Source organism: Mobula hypostoma, chromosome 3, assembly GCF_963921235.1.
Source record: "Mobula hypostoma chromosome 3, sMobHyp1.1, whole genome shotgun sequence".
Taxonomy (NCBI): Eukaryota; Metazoa; Chordata; class Chondrichthyes; order Myliobatiformes; family Myliobatidae; genus Mobula; species Mobula hypostoma.
Window position 1 is genome coordinate 172,235,457 of NC_086099.1, and position 18,568 is coordinate 172,254,024.

Below are 18,568 nucleotides of genomic sequence, written 5' to 3' on the forward strand. Positions count from 1 at the left end.
ATATTAGTGATTGGAGCAGGAGAGTTTGAGGAACTCCCACAATAGGAAGATTAAGAATTTTCAGATGGAAGAAGAAGGTAGAGGTGAGTGAGGAGTCGAAGGCCAAACAGCCGATAGGGGTTAGAGGGAATTTAATACCCCCTTTCTACCACGTCATATTAAGCAGACATCCCACCTCTCCCGGAAGTTCCGTGAGTCTCCCGCAAATTAATAGTGGCTCCCTGATGTCCGCAAATTATATACAATGTCCCAGAAATTGATTTTTTTGAGAGCGAGCGTGAGAGAACACACGAGAGAGAGTGAGAGAGCGAACGCAAGAGCAAGAAAGCAAGCACAAGTGAGAATGACCATGAGAGAGAGCGCGCGCGAGAGAGAGCAAGAGCAAGAAAGCAAACGCGAGAGCGAGCGCGAGTGAGAGCGAGAAAGCAAGCGTGAGAGAGAGAGAGCGAGAAAGCAAATGTGAGTGAGAGTGACCATGAGTGAGCGTGCGTGCGTGCGATAGAGAGAGAGAGCGAGAACAAGAATGAGAGCGAGAGAGTTCCAAAAATAGTCAGTGGCAGAGTGTTCCAAAAATAGAAAATATAAAACGTACGTCACCCAAGACTACACTAAAGTGTACCCCTGCCTAATAGGGGTCAAAATAATGACAGTGTTGCTCACTGCACTGTTTGCAACAGTGACTTTTCTATTGCCCATGGTGGGTTAAGACTGTAAAAGACGTGTTGAGGTGAGTTTAACAGGTGTCATTCGTTCATTAGCATAGCTAATGTTATTTAAACTAGCTGGCCAGCTGCTAAGGAGCTACTCTATTGCAGACATCCCACCTCTCCCGGACGTCTTCCTCAAATTGATGGTGCTACCTCTCTGAAATCAGTTTTTGCAGGGTGGGATGTCTGTATCAAGAGTTAGAGTAAAGCTTCTTGGAAAATTTGCTAACTGAAAGTTTCCAAGGGAACAAATAAAGCAGTAAGTGTGACTTTGAAGCAGCCAATAAATGTCACCAAGTGCTTTTGTAAACAAAAGGCTCTGTTTGTACTTTGTACCATTCATTACTGATAAGCAGTTTGCCATTTCTGAGCTTGAGTGACCGCTCTATAACAGGCTTTCAGTAAGTACAGCAACTCTTGTTTTTAATTAAAGTAATACTTTTAGAAAGTAACTGAATTGAATGTGGAACATGATGATCCATGGAAAAGAGGAAACAGTCAATGTTTTGGGCCAAGACCCTTCATCAGGACCGGAAAGAAAGATGAGGCATCAGAGTAAGACCGTTTATTCTTTTCCATAGATGCTGCCTGGCCTGCCTAGTTCCACCAGCATTCTGTGTGTATTGCTTTGGATTTCCAGCATCTGCAGATTTCCTCCTGTTCATAATCCATGTTGTTGCAGTTCAGATTTGGAATATATTTTTTGTAATGTTACGATACAATGATGTACTAATCCTCATTTCAGAGAAACAATTAACCAACCAGTGAATGTGGGTATAATGGAACAACGTTCACCACCTTATCTCCCAGCAAAGACAGTCAATTTAGGAGCAATTTCTGGGAAATTTCACGACAGATATTATCAGGACTCATCTACAGGCTACCCGCCACAGGAATACCCTGCTCCAAGATACACACCCCAAGAAAACTTTCGTCAGGGGTTTCTTCCAAATGTACCATCTCAAGCCTTCACAGGGCCTTCCCCCACATCTCTGGATGATGCACCCCCAGAGTACCAAAATGAATTTGCCAATGAAACAGAAAAGAACTTCTCAGACAAAGTCATCAGAAGAGGTAAGTCAATCTCTTTTAACAACATGGTGGATATGCAATACTTAGCGTAGCTTTAATCATGAAGCAAGGTAATCTGGAGTTAAAGTTTTAATTATAAATATAAATCATCCAAAAACCATTAACATTTCTAGATCTAGAAAATCAGTACCCTTGTGTGTAGAATCTAAATGCATCTTAACATTACTGATAATTTCATATTTTGTGTGAGGAAGGTTATTTTGATTGATTGTGGAATTGACTTGACCTGATTTTTTTAAAAAGGCAAGGATATAATGTTCAGCAACACACTTAAAAATTGCTGGTGAACGCATCAGGCCAGGCAGCATCTATAGGAAGAGGTACAGTTGACGTCTTGGCTCGAAATGTCAACTGTACCTCTTCCTATAGGTGCTGCCTGACCTGTGTTCACCAGCAATTTTTATGTCTGTTGCTTGAAATTCCAGCATCTGCAGATTTCCTCGTGTTTGCGAAGGATATAATGTTGAAGCTCTATAAAGCAATGGTGAAGTCTCACTTGGAATATTGAGAGCAGTTTTGGGTCCCTTATCTTAGAAAGGGCGTGCTGACGTTGGAGAAGGTTCAAAGGAAGGTAGCTCATGAAAATGATTCCAGGATTGAAAGGATTGTCATATGAGGAGCGTTTTATGGCTCTGACCCTCTGCTCACTGAATGAGGGGTGACCTCATTGAAATCTATTGGATGTTGAAAGGCCTTGATAGTGTGGATGTGGAGAGGTTGTTTCCTATGGTGGGGGAGTCTAAGACCAATAGACTCAGCCTCAGAACAGACGGGTGTCCTTTTAGAACAGAGATGAGGAGGAATTTCTTTAGCCAGAGAGTGTTGAATCTGTGGAATTCTTTGCCACAGGCAGCTGTAGAGGCTAGGTCGTTTGGTATATTTAAGGCAGAGGTTGATAGACTCTTGATTAGTCAGGGCATAAACGGATACAGGGAGAAGGTAGGAGATTGTGGTTGAGAGAGAAAATGGATCAGCCATGATGAAATGGTGGAGCAGATTTGATAGGCCTAATGGCCTAATTCTGATCCTGTATCTTATGGTTTGTACAGTGGATTCCGGTTAATTGGGTTATCAGTGAGTCAGAATCAGGTTTAATATCACCGGTATACATCATGAAATTTGAGAGAACGGAACATCGGAAACAACAGATAAACTGTCAGAGGCTATGTATTCGGCAAGTCTCTGTCTGTCTGTGTCTCTCTCTCTCTCTCTCTCTCTCTCTCTCTCTCGACATTATCATAATTCAGTGAGCTGTTTTGTTATGTCTTCACTCTTGCTGTGAAAGGGGACACCTCTTTTTTCCCCCTTTATTGGGGAGACAGAGAACCTGTGGCATGTCGAACTGTCGAGTGAACAATTCACTTTTGTTATACTGCAGATCGTGTTCTTTGCTGGGGGCCGTGCTATTTCATGCTTGTTGGGTGGAGGGTGTTGATGCCTCTTTTGTGGAAATTGTTGGGAGTGGGGGAGGGTGCTACACCAGACGTGAAGACTATTTGCATGAAAACCCCAGGAGATTAGCAGCTCCTGAGATACTCAAACCACTCCGTCTGGTATCAACAATCATTCCACGGTCAAAATCACTTTGATCACATTTCTTCCCTTTTCTGATTCTGGGTCTGAAAAACAACTGAACCTGTTGAACATGTTTGCATGCTTTTATGCATTGAGTTGCTGCCACATGATTGGCTGATTATATTTTACATTAATGAGTAGGTGTACCTAATAAAGTGGCCACTGAGTGTGTGTATATGACCTTGCTGAATAAATAACCCATTGCTTCTACATCCTTCCCCAATGGCAGGCCAAATCAAATCAACCTTTCCTTTTTCCTTTCCTTAATGCAATACCACTTAACTCTGAGCTCATCTCCCCAAATACTCTAATCATCAACAGCCTCTCATCACATAAGAAATAAACAAATAACACAATAAAGATCCAAGAGCATTTAAAAACATAAGACGTAGAAACAGGAGTATGCCATTTGGCTTCTTATGCTTGCTGCACCATTGAATAACAAATTCTGATATTTTTACCTTGGCTGGGCTTCCCTGCCCCAAACCTTTACACATTGGTTATCTTAATCATAAAAATGCATTGATCTGTCTCTCATATACTCAGTGGCTATACACTGACAGTCCTCTTGGAATGAGACTTCTGAAGATTCACTTCCATGTTATCTAATTCCTGATGGCCAACCTTAATTTTGAGACATCCAGTCAAGCGAGCTTTCATCCTTGCTTGTACGCTCTGAAGTGCTATAAGAATTTTGTTTCACCTTTCATTCTGTTGATTTCTAAAAGTAATAGGACCAAACCGCTTAATGTCTCCTCAAACAATAATCCCCTTCTCCCCCACCTCCCCCCCCCATCCTGGAAATCTTTGTTTTAAGTACATCATTCTTCAAGTGGTAGAACAGACCTGTAAACAATATTTCAGGTGCAGTCTCACAAAAGCCATAACAATTGTGTCTATTGTTGTACTCAAATCCCCTTATGATAAAGGCCAGTGTATTATTTGCTTTCCTAATTGCTCACTCAACCAGCCCATCATCTTTCAGTGATATTTGTAGGACACCTAAGTCCCTCTGGGCACTGGCATTTACCAATCTCTCTCAAATGAAAAAAAATCACATATGATTTTTTATCTTTTCTACCAAAGTAAGTGACCTTTTCCCCATTATTTCTATTTCCCATGCCCTTGCCCATTCACTTAGCTCATTTCTACCTCAAAAACGATGTCCTCTGGTATTAGCCCTCGCCCTCCTGGGAAAAAGGTGCTGGCTGTCCACTCTATCTATGTGTTTTATAATCTTATACACCTCTATCAGTTATCTCTCATCCTCCTTCATTCCAAAGAGAAAAGCCAGCCTCAGATAGAAGAGGAGGTGATGATAGAAGACTTTAAGAGAGCTGTAGTTTATGGACGATGGAAGATTGGTGGCTTCCTGTGTTTGTGGATGATGGAAGATTGGTGGCTTCCTGTGTTTATGGGCAATGGAAAATGGGTGGCTTCCTGTGAAAGTGTTGGAATAGTGTGAGTCTGGAGGTTTACAGCCATGTTTGAAGGTTCCAGTGGCCAATATCAGATGTTACAGAAGTGAAAAGAAGTTGCTTCAGGAATGAGGAAGTGGGGTCAGAGCACATGTTGCGGGATAAATGAAATAGCAAAATTGCAGGTTGCCCATGTCGTCTTCAGACAGAAACTGAGAATGTCATTTATTGGCAGTGGTGTGAGGCTCATGATGGGAACCAAAAGCAAAGGGTTGGTCTTCCAGAATTTTATTTGGAGGAAGGTCAGTCAGACAAGCATTCCAATAGCTCAGAGCTGGCGGAAAGGTTATGAGAGACAGATTCAAGATTCAACATTGTTTAATGTCATTTCCTGTACACAAGTGTTATATATGATGAAATAATAGTTACTTCAGATCTGATGCAGTGCAAAATAAACACAATAAGAAAAAGAACATGATTATAAAAACACATACAATAAATATAAATACATAAGATAGCTTATGTGCATAGTATGTCTATAAAGTAATGCTAGACACAGGAGTAGCTGTACATCAGGTGACTCTGACAGGAAATGATAAAGTAGTAGTGGTGGGGGTGTTGTGGGGTGGGTTAGTGGGTGGAGGTGTTGATCAGCCTCAGTGCTTGGAGAATTTAACTGTTTGAGTCTGATGGTCCTGGCCTGAATCTATGTGTGACAAGCAATCCATGAGCTGGATAGGTAGGATCCTTGTTGACGTTACTGGCCTTTTTCTGTCATCTTTCTGTAAATATGTCCTTGCTGACAACTGGTCAGCAACTGGTGTTGGTGATGTTGGGTAGTTTTGACTATCCAAGTAGAGAGTCGTCAAAATCAACAGGAAGTTAGAGCCTTCCTGTCCATTGCAATGTTGCAGCTTGTTAGGATGCGCTCTACTGCGCATCCGTAGAAGGACGTGAGTATTAATGTACAAAGTCCAGCTCTCTTCAGCCTCCTCAGAAAGAAGAGGCATTTGTGAGCTTTCTTGATTGTGTAGAATGCGTGCTGGGGCCATGAGAAGTTGTGCAAGATGTTTGCTCCCAGGAATTGAAACTACTTGCAGTCTCTACTGCTGTGTCACTGATGTAGAGGTGTGTAAGTGGTACGAGTTCTCCTGAAGTCTTTTTGACATTGAGGAGGAAGATATTTACCTGTCACCAGGCCTCAAGCTCTTCCAACTTCTTCTGTACCGGTACCATTGTTGTTAGTGATGAGCCCCACCACTGTTATGTCACGGTGAACGGACAATGGGATCACTTGAGAATTTAGCCGTGCAGCCACGTGTGAGCGGAGTATACAGCAGTGGGCTCAGTACACAGCTCCTGGGGAGCACCTGTGTGGAGGATGATGGGAAGGGAGCAGCGGTTGTGCACCCCGACTATCTGAGGTCTGTTCATTAGGAAGTCTAATACTGAGTTGCACAGCTGGTGTATTTAGACCGAGGAGTAGGAGTTTGTTCACCAAAGTCTGTTTGACACTAGTGTTGAATGCCGAACTGAAAACCAGAAGCAACATTTTGACAGAAGTGTCCTTGTTTTCAAGGTGTGTCAGAGCCAGATACATGACAGATACGGTGGCATCTGTCACAGAACAGCTCTGTCGGTAAGCTTATTGGTGAGTGTCCAGTGTGGCAGGAATGGAGTTTTTGATATATCAGCCTTTCAAAGCACGTTGTGATGATTGGCATCAATGCCACTGGACTGTAGTCATTTAGTTCTGAAGATGTCAAGCTCTTTGGTACAGGGATGATAGTTGCTGATTTGAATCATGTGGGGACAGTAGCCTAGATGACTGAAGTGTTGAAGATGTCAGTGAGCTGGTGTGCACACCCCCTGAGCACTCAGCCTTGTCTGGCTTGGCCACATTATAGCTCTGCAGCGGGATAGAACTAAACTTCCCTACGTATGGATGCTGAAGCCACATAGACAAGTTACATCACCAAGAGATTCCAGGGGCAACAGCAGAGGGTCAGCTGGAGACCATACGGCCATAAGACATAGGAAATGAATTAGGCTATTAGGCCCCCACAGCTGTCTGTGGTAATGTATTCCACATATCTACCACCCTCTGGCTAAAGAAATTCTCCCTCACCTCTGTTCTAGTGTGCTGTCCTTGTACTCTGAGGCTGTGGCGTCTGGTCTTAGACTCTCCCATTGGCGGAAACTTTCTCTGCAATGCCCATTCTATCTAGCCCTTTCAATATTCGATAAGTTCCAATGAGACTCCCCCCCCCCCCCCCCACCATTATTCTAAACTCCAGTGAGTGCAGGACCGGAGCCATCAAATTTTATAATGTATGAGAGCTCTTCATGCATTAACCATTTCATTCCCAGGACCATTAACATGGCTATTTCTTTTTAGAGTGTTATGATACACTTCTCTATGGGATTCCAGAAATTCCCCTACCACTGGTCTTAGGCCATCAGGTCTGTAGTTCCCAGTTTTGGTCCTGGTATTATTAAAAATTAAATCTGGAAAAAAAACTGAGTGCAGTCTCACTGAGCTGGTAAACAGGGGAGAGTTACTGGAAAAGATAATGTTTATCAGGAAATGGAGAAGGTTTGATGACAGAGCAGTTGTGGAATTTAAGGTGAATCCAAACGCCTTACAAAAACACAGATAATTTCAAAGAGCACTTACTCATCCCAAAAATACTAATAAATGTTATCATTTACTCTTTCCATAGCTTTCATTAGAAAGGTGTTTCTCACATTAATGGTTCAATTGTTGATTACCACAGCAATAATCTGCACGTTTCTTTATTGGTAAGTACTTCCTCACTTATAAAGATGCCATTTGTGATAATGGTGCATTGTAACCTGCACAGTATTAAAGTAGAGGAATTTTGTTGTTCAGATTTTGATATCATGTTCCTCTGTAGTGATAACCCTGGTAAGATTATTTTTAATAAACATCCAAATTGTTATGAAACTTATGTCATGGTTGGTGATAACTCAATAATTTTCCTTACAGCACAGAAGGAGGCTATTTTGTCCCAGAGATTTAGCAGATCATTGGGCCTCCAGTTAATACCCAATAGCATCACTATTATTGAATGCCTTACTAGGCAACACACTGAGAGTCCCCAGTAACTGGAAGCTTAATTGAGCCAGCTATAAAAATGTCATGACTACAAGAACAGATTAACAATGAATGAGCCATTTCCTGGCTTCCAAAAGCTGATTACCCATCTGTCACAAGTACATTGAAATAGTTGTCACCTTCCAGGACAAGATAGAGTAATTGGTGCACTCTCCGTCTCATTTGTAACATATCCTTCTTGTGCTACTTACAGCTGCCATGTGGCCATGCAATGTAACACCAACAAGTCTTTAATTCCATTTCCCAAACTCACAGACTTGAGCCATCAGCACAGCAAATGGGTTGGAATATCTCTACCTCCAACTGACACACCAGCCTGTAGATATCTCTCATTATTTCATCAAAAGTCCTAAACTTTCGATCTGGCAGCACTATGGGAAAATATCATGGCTACTCAAGAAGCCATTCACCATAATTTTCCCAAGGGATAGATAAATGATCAGGTCTTGCCATCCATACTATGTCCTGTGATGAAATAATAGATGACCCAAATCAATCATTCTTAATTTCTCTGCTCTCCAAAACATAAGAGAGCAACTGTGTTGGAACCATAGGCTGCATGTGGCCTGTTGCATGTAAATTTAGGAGAGATGCGAATTCCTTTCTCATTTTGCTGCCTTCTGAAAAAGCCCAGCTAGAGATCAGTGTTGGCTGGACATGTCTGTAGCAGAAGGCCATTGAAACCATCCGTACAAACACAACAATTGTCTCAGGACAGATCAATTTAAAGGTTAATCCTTCCTCTGACAAAACTGTTACCCACCAAAGCCACTGCTTCAAGTTCAAGTTCACTTCAGTGTCATTCAACCGTGCACATGTATACCGCAAAACTAATTAATGTTCCTCCAGACTAAGGTGCACAACACAGTACATATAACTCACACACATAACACATAAAGACATATTACCACAAATAAGTTAACAAATAATAAGGTGCAGATATGTTACGAGTTAAAAAGTAAACAGTATAATGCTCCTGGCGCTTCATACGTGATAAAACCGTAAAATGAGATTCATACGTGGTGGCGGGGAGTTCAGTAGTCTTATGGCCTGGGGGAAGAAGCTGTTTCCCATCTTAACAGTTCTTGTCCTAATGCTACAGTACCTTCTGCCTGATGGTAGGAAGTCAAAGAGATTGCTGGATGGATGGGAGAGGTCATTGACGAAGCTAAGGGCCCTGTGTACGCAATTGTTCTGATAAATATCTCTAATGGATGGAAGGAAGAGCACGATGAACGTTTCAGCAGTTCTCACAATCCTTTGCAGGGACTTGCAGGCAGATGTCTTGCAATTCCTGTAGCAGGTGGTGATACAGCTGGTCAGGACACTCAGTGGTGCTCCTGTAAAAATTGGTTAGAATGATGGGGGGGGGGCGGGTGAGGGTGGGAGACCCTCATTCACCTCAGCCTCCTCAGGAAGTGCTTTCTTGGCCAAAGAGGTAGTGTTGAAGGACCAGATGAGATCATCTGTTATGTGCACTTCCCAGAAACGTGGTTCTCCTAACTCTCACCACAGAGGAAGTATGTATGTGAGTTGAATTTGGGACTGTAGCCAGTGGTTATGACAGTCCTGGACACCTTTCTTCTCCTTTTCTCAGCTTTTCTCTCTGGATTTTCTTCAATCCTTGCTTCTCTCACCATCCCTATCTGGGTCTTGCTCACGGTCCTGATCCCCCCTCTTTTTCTTTTTCTCCTCCAGCTTAAAACCAAGCCACATTTTGCAAGTAATTGCCTGATTAACATATCAGAAGCCTTCTCAGATATGTTGCCCATGAAAACTGTTGTAGTTGGACCACTGCTTTCATCACTTTCATGATTCCTCTGAGCAGCATGGTCCTTCTTGATGAAGTGCCTCAGCCCAAAACGCCGATTGTTTACTCTTTTCCATAGGTGTTGCCTGGCTTGCTGTGTTCGCTTGTGTGTGTCACTTGTCCGTTGCTAGTTTTCACATTGTGAATCTCAAGGCTAGCCAGTCCAGTGTCACTCTCATCATGATCAGATTTTTCATCAACAGCATACAGATTAATACTCTTTTTGAAACTACAAATTGACCTTTTATCTTTTTTCTTCCCTGTGCAGTCCGCTTATTTTCATCTGCCTGACATGCTTGACATGTGTTCTACTTTGTTGCATTTTCTGTAAATTTTGCATTTAAATCTTCACTTGTCTGGTGTATGAGAGCCCCTGCCACAACGGTAACACAATTCGTTCAGCCAGGGTGGTTTCTGTTTAGATGTTGCAATTTTGTTCACATTCACTTTCACTCCCGACTGCAACTCAATTGTGTCTCTGTCTGCAGTTTCTATTGATTCAGTTATGTCAACTGCTCTCTTGAATGTAAGTTGTGCTTCAATTAGGAGCCGTTTTTAAGTGCTTTCTTGTAAGATTCCACAAACAAAAGAATTTCTCGGTACATCATTAAGCTCATTACTGAACTGACAATGCTCAGACATCTGTCCAATTCAGCCACATACGTAAGCTGAAATGGAGTTCCCTTCCTTTTGATTCCAGTTATGAAACCTAAACTGTTTTGCAATCAATAATGGTTTTAGTTTCAAATATTAGTAAATATTTACACAATATTAGTAAACTCATTTAAGGTGGTTTGATTAGAGCTGTTAAAATTTGAAGTAAATGAATGCCTTTAAACCCAATAGACTCAGCAAAATTGGTACTCATTTCTCATTCACTATTTTGTTTGCTTCAACATATGGTTCAGTTAGTTCAGTATACAACAGCCAATTAATCGCTGTGCAAACAAACGCATCCCATGTAGCTAGCTATTTCTGCTCACCTGAGACTTCCTGTTTATGATCTGTTGAATTCCTCTATTTTCTGCCTTTTTTTTAAAACTCAACTGCCTCTGCACATGCTACGCTGTGTTTTTTTTTAACTTGGCCATTCCTCATGCACCTTTTTAAAACTCAAATACCTCTTTTGCTGTGCTTCAAAAGGTCAGTAGCCATCTCAGGTTCATTTTAAAAATACCTCATCGCCACTGTTATTTTTTGTAACTCCAAAACACTAAACTAATTAAAAGACAAAATCTAAGTCTAACTTTGGTAGCGCTGTGACATATGCAATGCCTGTATTTTTACATATAGCCTTAATGAATTATATAAACAACAAAGAATGCTTATTTAAACAATATTTACAAGATTACTCAGATGTTACTGAAATATTAAATACACAACACTTTTGATAAATGGAAAAATCTCCTTCGTATCCCTTCATTCAAAAGAAAATGATTCCTTGTATATATTTTCACATATTTCTGACAAAGAAGGTGAGCATTTTACCCATTGAGTCACTGTTAGTTCTAAAGGCAACCCCATTAATACCTTTTTCCCTGTAGCACCCATTAATACCCCATTGAATCTCCCATCACCCACTTACCTCTGAGGCAATTTACAGGAACCAATTGTCTACCAGTACAGTTTGGGAATTACATAATTTATTAGAAAGTAACATTCTGATATACAGTGTACGAGTAAAAAACAAAATCACTCTATATATTTCTAAATAACAGTAAATGTTTAACAAGCTGCAAATTGCGAATACTGAAGCAGGAATTTAGCTTCTCTATCCTTCATTTTCAAAGCACTTCAGTCCCCACTGAGGTCAATGAATTAATGAATCCTACATCTCCAACAGCATAGGACCTGAGAGCCAATTCCCTAGTGTTTACTCATCACGATCAGTTCCACAGTGCAAGTTCCAATTCCGTGCAGAATGGCTGACACTACCCAGTAGAATCCAAACCGTAGTTCCTCAGTCATAGATAAAAATGCCACATATTGCACTAATTTAATCTTTGCTATTACTCAGTCTGTTTAAAGTTTACATAGTGATAACAAACTGAAACCTTTCATTCTACATGGTTAGTTAACCCTGAGGAATGCCTTATCAGTGTTGCCTTGGTGACTTGCCCACAGTGAGGTTCTGCATCGTCAGGAATTCATTGATTTCATATGACAGAGTTGTAGATATTGAGGAAGGTTATCAAAGGAAACATGAGGAGATAAGTGGGAGGTGAAATTTAATCCAGATAAATGTGAGGTACTGCACTTGCAGGAGTTCAAATGTAAGAGGAAATTACAGGGTAAATGGCAGGGGCATTAGGAGCACGATGTACAGAAGGATCTTGGGAATTAAGTCCATGACTCTCTGAAAGTAGATAAGGTGGTAAAGAGGCACATGTTTTACTTGCCTTCAGCAGTCAGTATGTCATGTTTGACCGGTCTCCCTCCCTTCTCGCTTCTGTCTTCGGGCAGGAGGTGCAGGAGTCATGTGTCTCACACTGCCAAGTTCAGGACCAGTTGTTGTCCTGCAGTTGTCAGGCTCCTAGACCGGCTTCAATTGCCTCAGCAATGAATTAATTCCACATGATGTGGCCTCAGAATCAGAATCAGATTTAATATTGCTGGCATTTGATGCGGAATTTGTTTGCAGCAGCAGTAAATTGCGATTAATAATAAAACTATAAATTACAGTAAGTGTGTATGTATGTATGTGTGTATATATATTACTTCATATACAAAATTAAATTAAATAAGTAGTGCACAAGAGAAGGGAAAAACTGATGAAGTGTTCATGGATTCAACGTCCATTCAGAAATCTGACGCTAGAGTGGAAGAAGCTGTTCCCGAATCGTTGAAAATGTGCCTTCAGCCTCCTGCATCTCCTTCCTGATGGTAGAATGAGAAGAGGGTACATCCTAAGTAATGGGAGTCTTTAGTGATGGATGCCACCTTTTTGAGGCATTGACTTTTCCTGGATATTGAGGAGGCTAGTGCCCATGATAGAGCTGGCTGAGTTTACAAAGTTCTGCAGCTTTTATCAATGCTGTGAATTGGCTCCTCCATACCAGAAGGTAATGCCACCAGTTAAAATGTTCTCCATGGTACATCTGTAGGAACTTGCATGTGTCCTCAGTGACATACCAATTCTCCTCAAGCTCCTAATGGAATATAGTCGCTGTCATGCCTTCTTTGTAATTTCATCAATACTTTGGGCCCAAGATAGGTCCTCAGAGATGTTGACAGCCAGGAAGTTGAAACTGCTCAGCATTTCCACTTCTGATCCCTCAATGAGGACTGGTGTGGATTCGCTCGACTTCCTCTTCCTGAAGCCCACAGTCAATTCCTTGGTCTTGCTGACGTTGACTGCAAAGTTGATGCGACATCACTCAACCAGCTGATCTATCTCACTCCTGTGGGCTTCCTCATCCCCAAATGAAATTCTGCCACTAGCAGTTGTGTCATCAGCAAATTTATTGATGGCATTTGAACTGTGTCTAGCCAAATAATCATGGATGCAGAGAGTAGAGCAGTGGGTTAAGCATGCATCCTTGAGGAGCACCAGTGCTGAATGTCAGCAAGGAGAATTTGGTATTTCCGATCCACACAGATTGTTGTTTCCCGGTGAGGAAGTTAAGGATCCATTTGCAGAGGGAGGTACAATGGCCTGCTGAAAGGTCTCGGCCCTAAATGCCGACTGTACTCTTTTCCATAGATGCTGCCTGGCCTGCTGAGTTCCACCAGCATTTTGTGTGTGTTGCTATGAGAGACATAGATGGGGTAGATGGTCCAAGTCTTTATCCTGGGTTAGAAATATCAAATATTAAAGGGCATACATTTAAGGTGAGAGGGGTAATGTTTAAGGAAGATTTATTAGGCGAGACTTCTATACAGAGAGAGGTTGGAACATGTTGTCATGGTGGTCGTGGAAGCAGTTAACATTAGTAATGCTTTAGGGGCATTTCGACAGACATATGAATAGGCGGGAAATTGGGGTGAGGGATACGGACCATATGCAGGCAGATGTATAACTTAAATCTGTGTCGTGGTTAGCACAAACATCGTGAGCCAAAGGGCCCATTGCTGTGCTGTGCTGTGCTGTGCTGTTCTGTGTGTTTCTACTTCAGGGTAGCTTTCTCTTCTCCCAAATGCATGAGTATTTCATCAATGTTAACATCTCTGAACATCTATATAATCCTGATTATTGTATAACGACAAAGATCCAGCTGAATACTCAACTTTTTCACTTTTATTCCTTCAAGTTAACCAAATGCTCTTCATGCCTTGCCTGTGACATACCATTTAGCAAGATAGAGACTTGCCACATTATCACATGCGATTCGTGGAGTTATTGAGTCAGACAGCATAGAAACAGCCCTTCAGCCCACCACATCCATGCCAAACAGAATGCATCCATCCTTATTTATATTTATATCGCTCATCTTCCATCAGAATCTGCAGATGCTGTTGACTAAATGAATTAGTTAATGCTCATTTTAAAAGTACAATTGAAAATATTGTTCCTAACTAGAGTAATTCTTAAATATTGAGCATGCATGCATTTAGTTGAAATGGTTAATAGTTGAAATAAATCATAACATTTACTTGTGAGGTTTGGCCGTATCACAGTGATTCAATGTTATAAATAATACATCCCGGTTGAAACTTAGTCCAGCATCCTTGGGCATGACTAGTGCTGGACCACAGAAAATGCCCCAGGATCTCCCTATGTAAACATATGCCTAGCCCCTTGGCTTGGCAGTTCACTCTGCCCAGGCCTTAAGTGGGCTCCTGCTATGAGCTTTTAACTACAAGTATCATTAAAGAGATTACATGTCTAGTTCCAATGCAAATCCCTGAAGTGGCCTACCGTTTTTTAACAAGCAACCTGTAGAACATTGTCCTTGGTAAACTAATTCAGTTCTCTGTTTACATTTTGTGTTTGTTTATTTTTCACATACTTTCTTTAAGAGCAAATTTGTATTCCACATTTTAAATTTTGCAAATACAGAAAATTTTTGCTACTACAGAATGCTAATATAGCCACTCTGATGGCCTCTCTGTAAACTGATGATGCCAGATTTAAAACTTGCCGGACTATGGGAGTTGCCAGGCCATAGAATGCCAGACACAGAATTTCGACTTCTAGTTGAAATCAATAGCAATATGATTTTCCGAGATTAGTTTCAATAAGACCATCTGACAAGTTTATAATACTAAATTACTGTTCTATTAAACAGTTTAAAGTCTGCATGTTTGTAGTCTACAGTTTTGTCAAGAATCTGAGTCAGAATCAGGTTTATGATCACTGACATATGTCGTGAAATTTGTTGTTTAGTGGCAGCAGTAAAATGCAATACATAATAAAGACCTGTAAATGTAAATTAATTTAAAAACTATAACTATAAACATGGGTTCATTGTCCATTAAGAACCTGTCCTTGATTGCAGCAATGAGAAGAGGGCCCGTCCTGGGTGATGGGGTCCTTAATGATGGATGCAGCCTTTTTAGGTATCATCTTTTGAAGATGTCCTCATTGCTGGGAGGCTGGCGACCATGACGGAGCTGGCTGTGTTAGCAACTTTTTTTGATCCTGTGAAGTGGCCTCTCCATACCAGATGGTGATGCAACCAGTTAGAATTCTCTCAACAGCTCACGTGTAGAAATTTTCAGGAGTCTTTGATGACACACCAAGCCTACTCAGACTCCTAATGAAACGTAGCCACTGCCATGCCCCCTTTGTAATTGCGTCAATATGTTGGGTCCAGGATAGATCTCCAGAGATGTTGACACCCTTATGCATGCACTCCATGCTTGGAAAGCACATGTACAAGGGTCATATATTTTTAAAAATATTTGGTTAAAGCTGTTTTCTGTCGGGAAAAGAAGCTGTTCCTGAAACATTGACTGTGTTTCTTCAGGCTCCTGGCTTTTTGAGGCATCACCTTTTAGAGTTGTCCTCAGTGCTGGGGAATCTAGTGCCCTGGATGGAGCTTTGCAGCTTTTTCTGATCCTGTGCAATAGCCTCTCTATACCAAACGGTGTTGTTACCAGTCAGAATGCTCTCCATGGTACATCTGTAGTCACTTGCTAGAATCTTTAGTGACGTACCCAATCTCCTCAAACTCCTAATGAAATATCGCCACTGTTGTGCTTTCTTTGTGATTGCATCAATATGTTGGGCTCAGAATAGATCTTCAGAGATGTTGACACCTAGGAACTAGAAACTGCTCAATCTTGTGCCCTGGTGTATGCAGTACTGGAGATTTGTTCCTCAGGGAAGATGTGACAATCTTCTGAGGTATCAGACTGACAAACCCCCTTTTCCAGAGGCTCCCTTTACTTTTGGATAAATTTGCCTTTTTCAGTTTGAGCTGTATCTCAAGAACAGCTGAGTTACAGCTGTTTCCTCACTTTCCTTGAGGATACTTCATTTATATTTCTTTTTGTCCGGTACAGTCGTAGGTTCCCTTTTAAAAACTTGCTCTTTTGTCATATATGCACCCTTCTCTGTAAAGTTTTACAGCAAAACCTTTCTACGTAGATAGGATGAGTAACCTCTTTACCATTTGCTACAAAAAATATTGAAAGATATAGGTGTGAACTAAGAAGTGAAGATTAAGGAATTTATCATTAGCATATCTGCAGTCTCCCAAAATCTATCCCAGTACTATTGATAACTGTTACAATGTTCATCCCTCTTTGTGCCTCAGGAAGCCTCAGTTACAAAGCACCAGTTTCTGATGTGGCTGGTCATTCACCTAGCCCCTAGATTTTCAGCTACTTGCTAAGAAATCTCACATAATAATACATTGTATGGTTTGGCTCCCCTTAGAAAGCGGTTATTGAGTCTGTGATCTCCGTTGGCTTGTTTTTATTCTTGATAAGGAATGTTTGTTTCTATGAACTGTTGTGCTTTATTTGATTAGGCTTTTCTCATCCTAGCATTTACTTTGTGACTGACAACTGACTTTAAGGCTTAAGCTATTTGTCATCAGTTGGAAAACTGAAGGTTTTGGCCACAGTCTGGTGACTTGAGAACAAATATCTCTCCTGAACCTTTTGTCTTTTGGGCAAGCATTTAAACTGAAAGCTCACCTGCTCTCTCATGTGGATGTCAAGGATTGCCCGATGCTATTTTGAGGAAGAGCAGGATGGTTATTCCAGTATCTTTACTAACATGTGCCTCTTTGATAGCTGGTATGAAATGGACATCCTATGCTAAAAGAATTCACACATTGTGGATCTGTAGTAAAAGCAAGTTATTATAGTCTGAGTGGCTGCCCAAGAAGAAGTAGAAACTTGTTTGAAAGAGCTTGTACCATTTTCCCTACACTTCGAGCTTACACTTAAAGGAAATTCTGAAGTGCAAGAACATTGGGACGTTCTAAACAGTGTATAACATGTGTTATATAAAGGGAAACCTTTCTTTTCATTACATTTGTGTTCATGAAAGACATGGTGACAACTGCAGCAGGGCAGATATCAGGATTCTAGGGTAAAGCAACATTGCCTGCCCAGCAGCTGTGTATGGTGATGAACATAGAGAGAAAGCACTTTTCAATTTATAGAACACTGGAGCCTTTTTTTTTGTTTTAAACACAAGAGATCCTGTACGTGCTGTCAAGCACCTCAGCTCCATCCGTGGAATTTCCCGATGGCCATCCATTTCACTTCTTATTCCCATTCCCTTCTGATATGATGGGTCCATGATCTCCTCTTCTGCCATGAGGAGGCCATTCTCAGGTTGGAGGAGCAACACTTCATATCCCGTCTAGGTAGCCTCCAACCTGAAGGCAAAAACATCGATTTCTCAAACTGGTGGTAAGTTCCCCCTCTTCCCTCTTCTTCATTTCCCCATTCAGACCTCTTACCTCTCCTTACTTGATTATCACCTTCCTCTAGTCCCTCTCCTCCTTCCTTTTCTCCCTTGATCCACTCTCATCTCCTCTCAGATTGCTTCTTCTCCAGCCCTTTGCCTTTTCCACTTATCAACTCCCAGCTTCTTACGTCACCACCATCCCCCACCCACCTGGCTTCACCCATCACCTTCTAGCTTGTCCTCTTTCCCCATTCCCCGCCTTCTTCTTCTGGCATTTTCCCCCTTCCTTTCCCATTCCTGATGGAGAGTCTTGGCCTGAAACATTGGCTGTTTATTCATTTCCGTGATGCTGCCTGACCTGCCGTTTCCCTCCAATATTTTCTGTCTTGCTGTTTTTTGTTTTGACAGTTTTCTTTACCAGCTCCCCTTCTTCTCTTCTCAAACTGTACAAAACATGCACACATTAGGCTTTATGTATACATTTTATGCAATGTTTGTGGTACTGAGAAGATAGGTGACTGTGAATGACACACATGAAAGACACTGTTTAAATTACTTATAAGTCGCCCAGCCAGAACGCCCTCTTGCATTATGTTCAGTGCATAACACAAAGAGAACTCAACAGCAGCCTGCAAGGGTTAAAATATACGTGGATACATAACATATCTGTTATAAACTAACTCAAAGAAGACATGGCTGTCCGAGAATACAAGTTTGGTTTGAATTTACTTTAAGTTGTGCGTACACGTATCACAAGGTCGTGTGGTGGCGTATGCCGTTCACAAATCTATACACATAACCCATAATGAATTACTTAAATGAACAGGAAAGCTTATCCATTATTTTTATATATGTATATGTATGTGTGTGTATATATGTATGTATGTGTGTGTGTGTATATATATATATATATATATATATATTTACTCAAATATAACAAAATATTAAATACACAATACTCTCCTTGCTTAGCTATGAATTCCAACTCAATATAGACTGCATCTCCACTATATACAC

At 41.2% G+C, this 18,568-nt stretch overlaps 1 protein-coding gene across 3 annotated transcripts in view; it reads left to right on the plus strand.

Moving 5' to 3' along the window:
- Positions 1–627: 627 nt before the first annotated feature.
- The window catches only part of zgc:110410 (uncharacterized protein LOC553618 homolog), a 43,658-nt gene continuing 25,717 nt past the window's right edge, over positions 628–18,568 (plus strand). Inside the window, exons 1-3 of one of the 3 annotated variants that reach the window (XM_063044103.1) lie at positions 628–727; positions 1,453–1,781; positions 7,516–7,594. In XM_063044103.1, the coding sequence (XP_062900173.1) occupies positions 1,487–1,781; positions 7,516–7,594 (374 nt within the window). In that variant the 5' untranslated portion in view covers positions 628–727; positions 1,453–1,486. Of the gene's footprint in view, positions 728–870; positions 1,109–1,132; positions 1,263–1,452; positions 1,782–7,515; positions 7,595–18,568 lie in introns of those variants that run through there. The other 2 variants (XM_063044101.1, XM_063044102.1) reach the window with 2 other exon arrangements.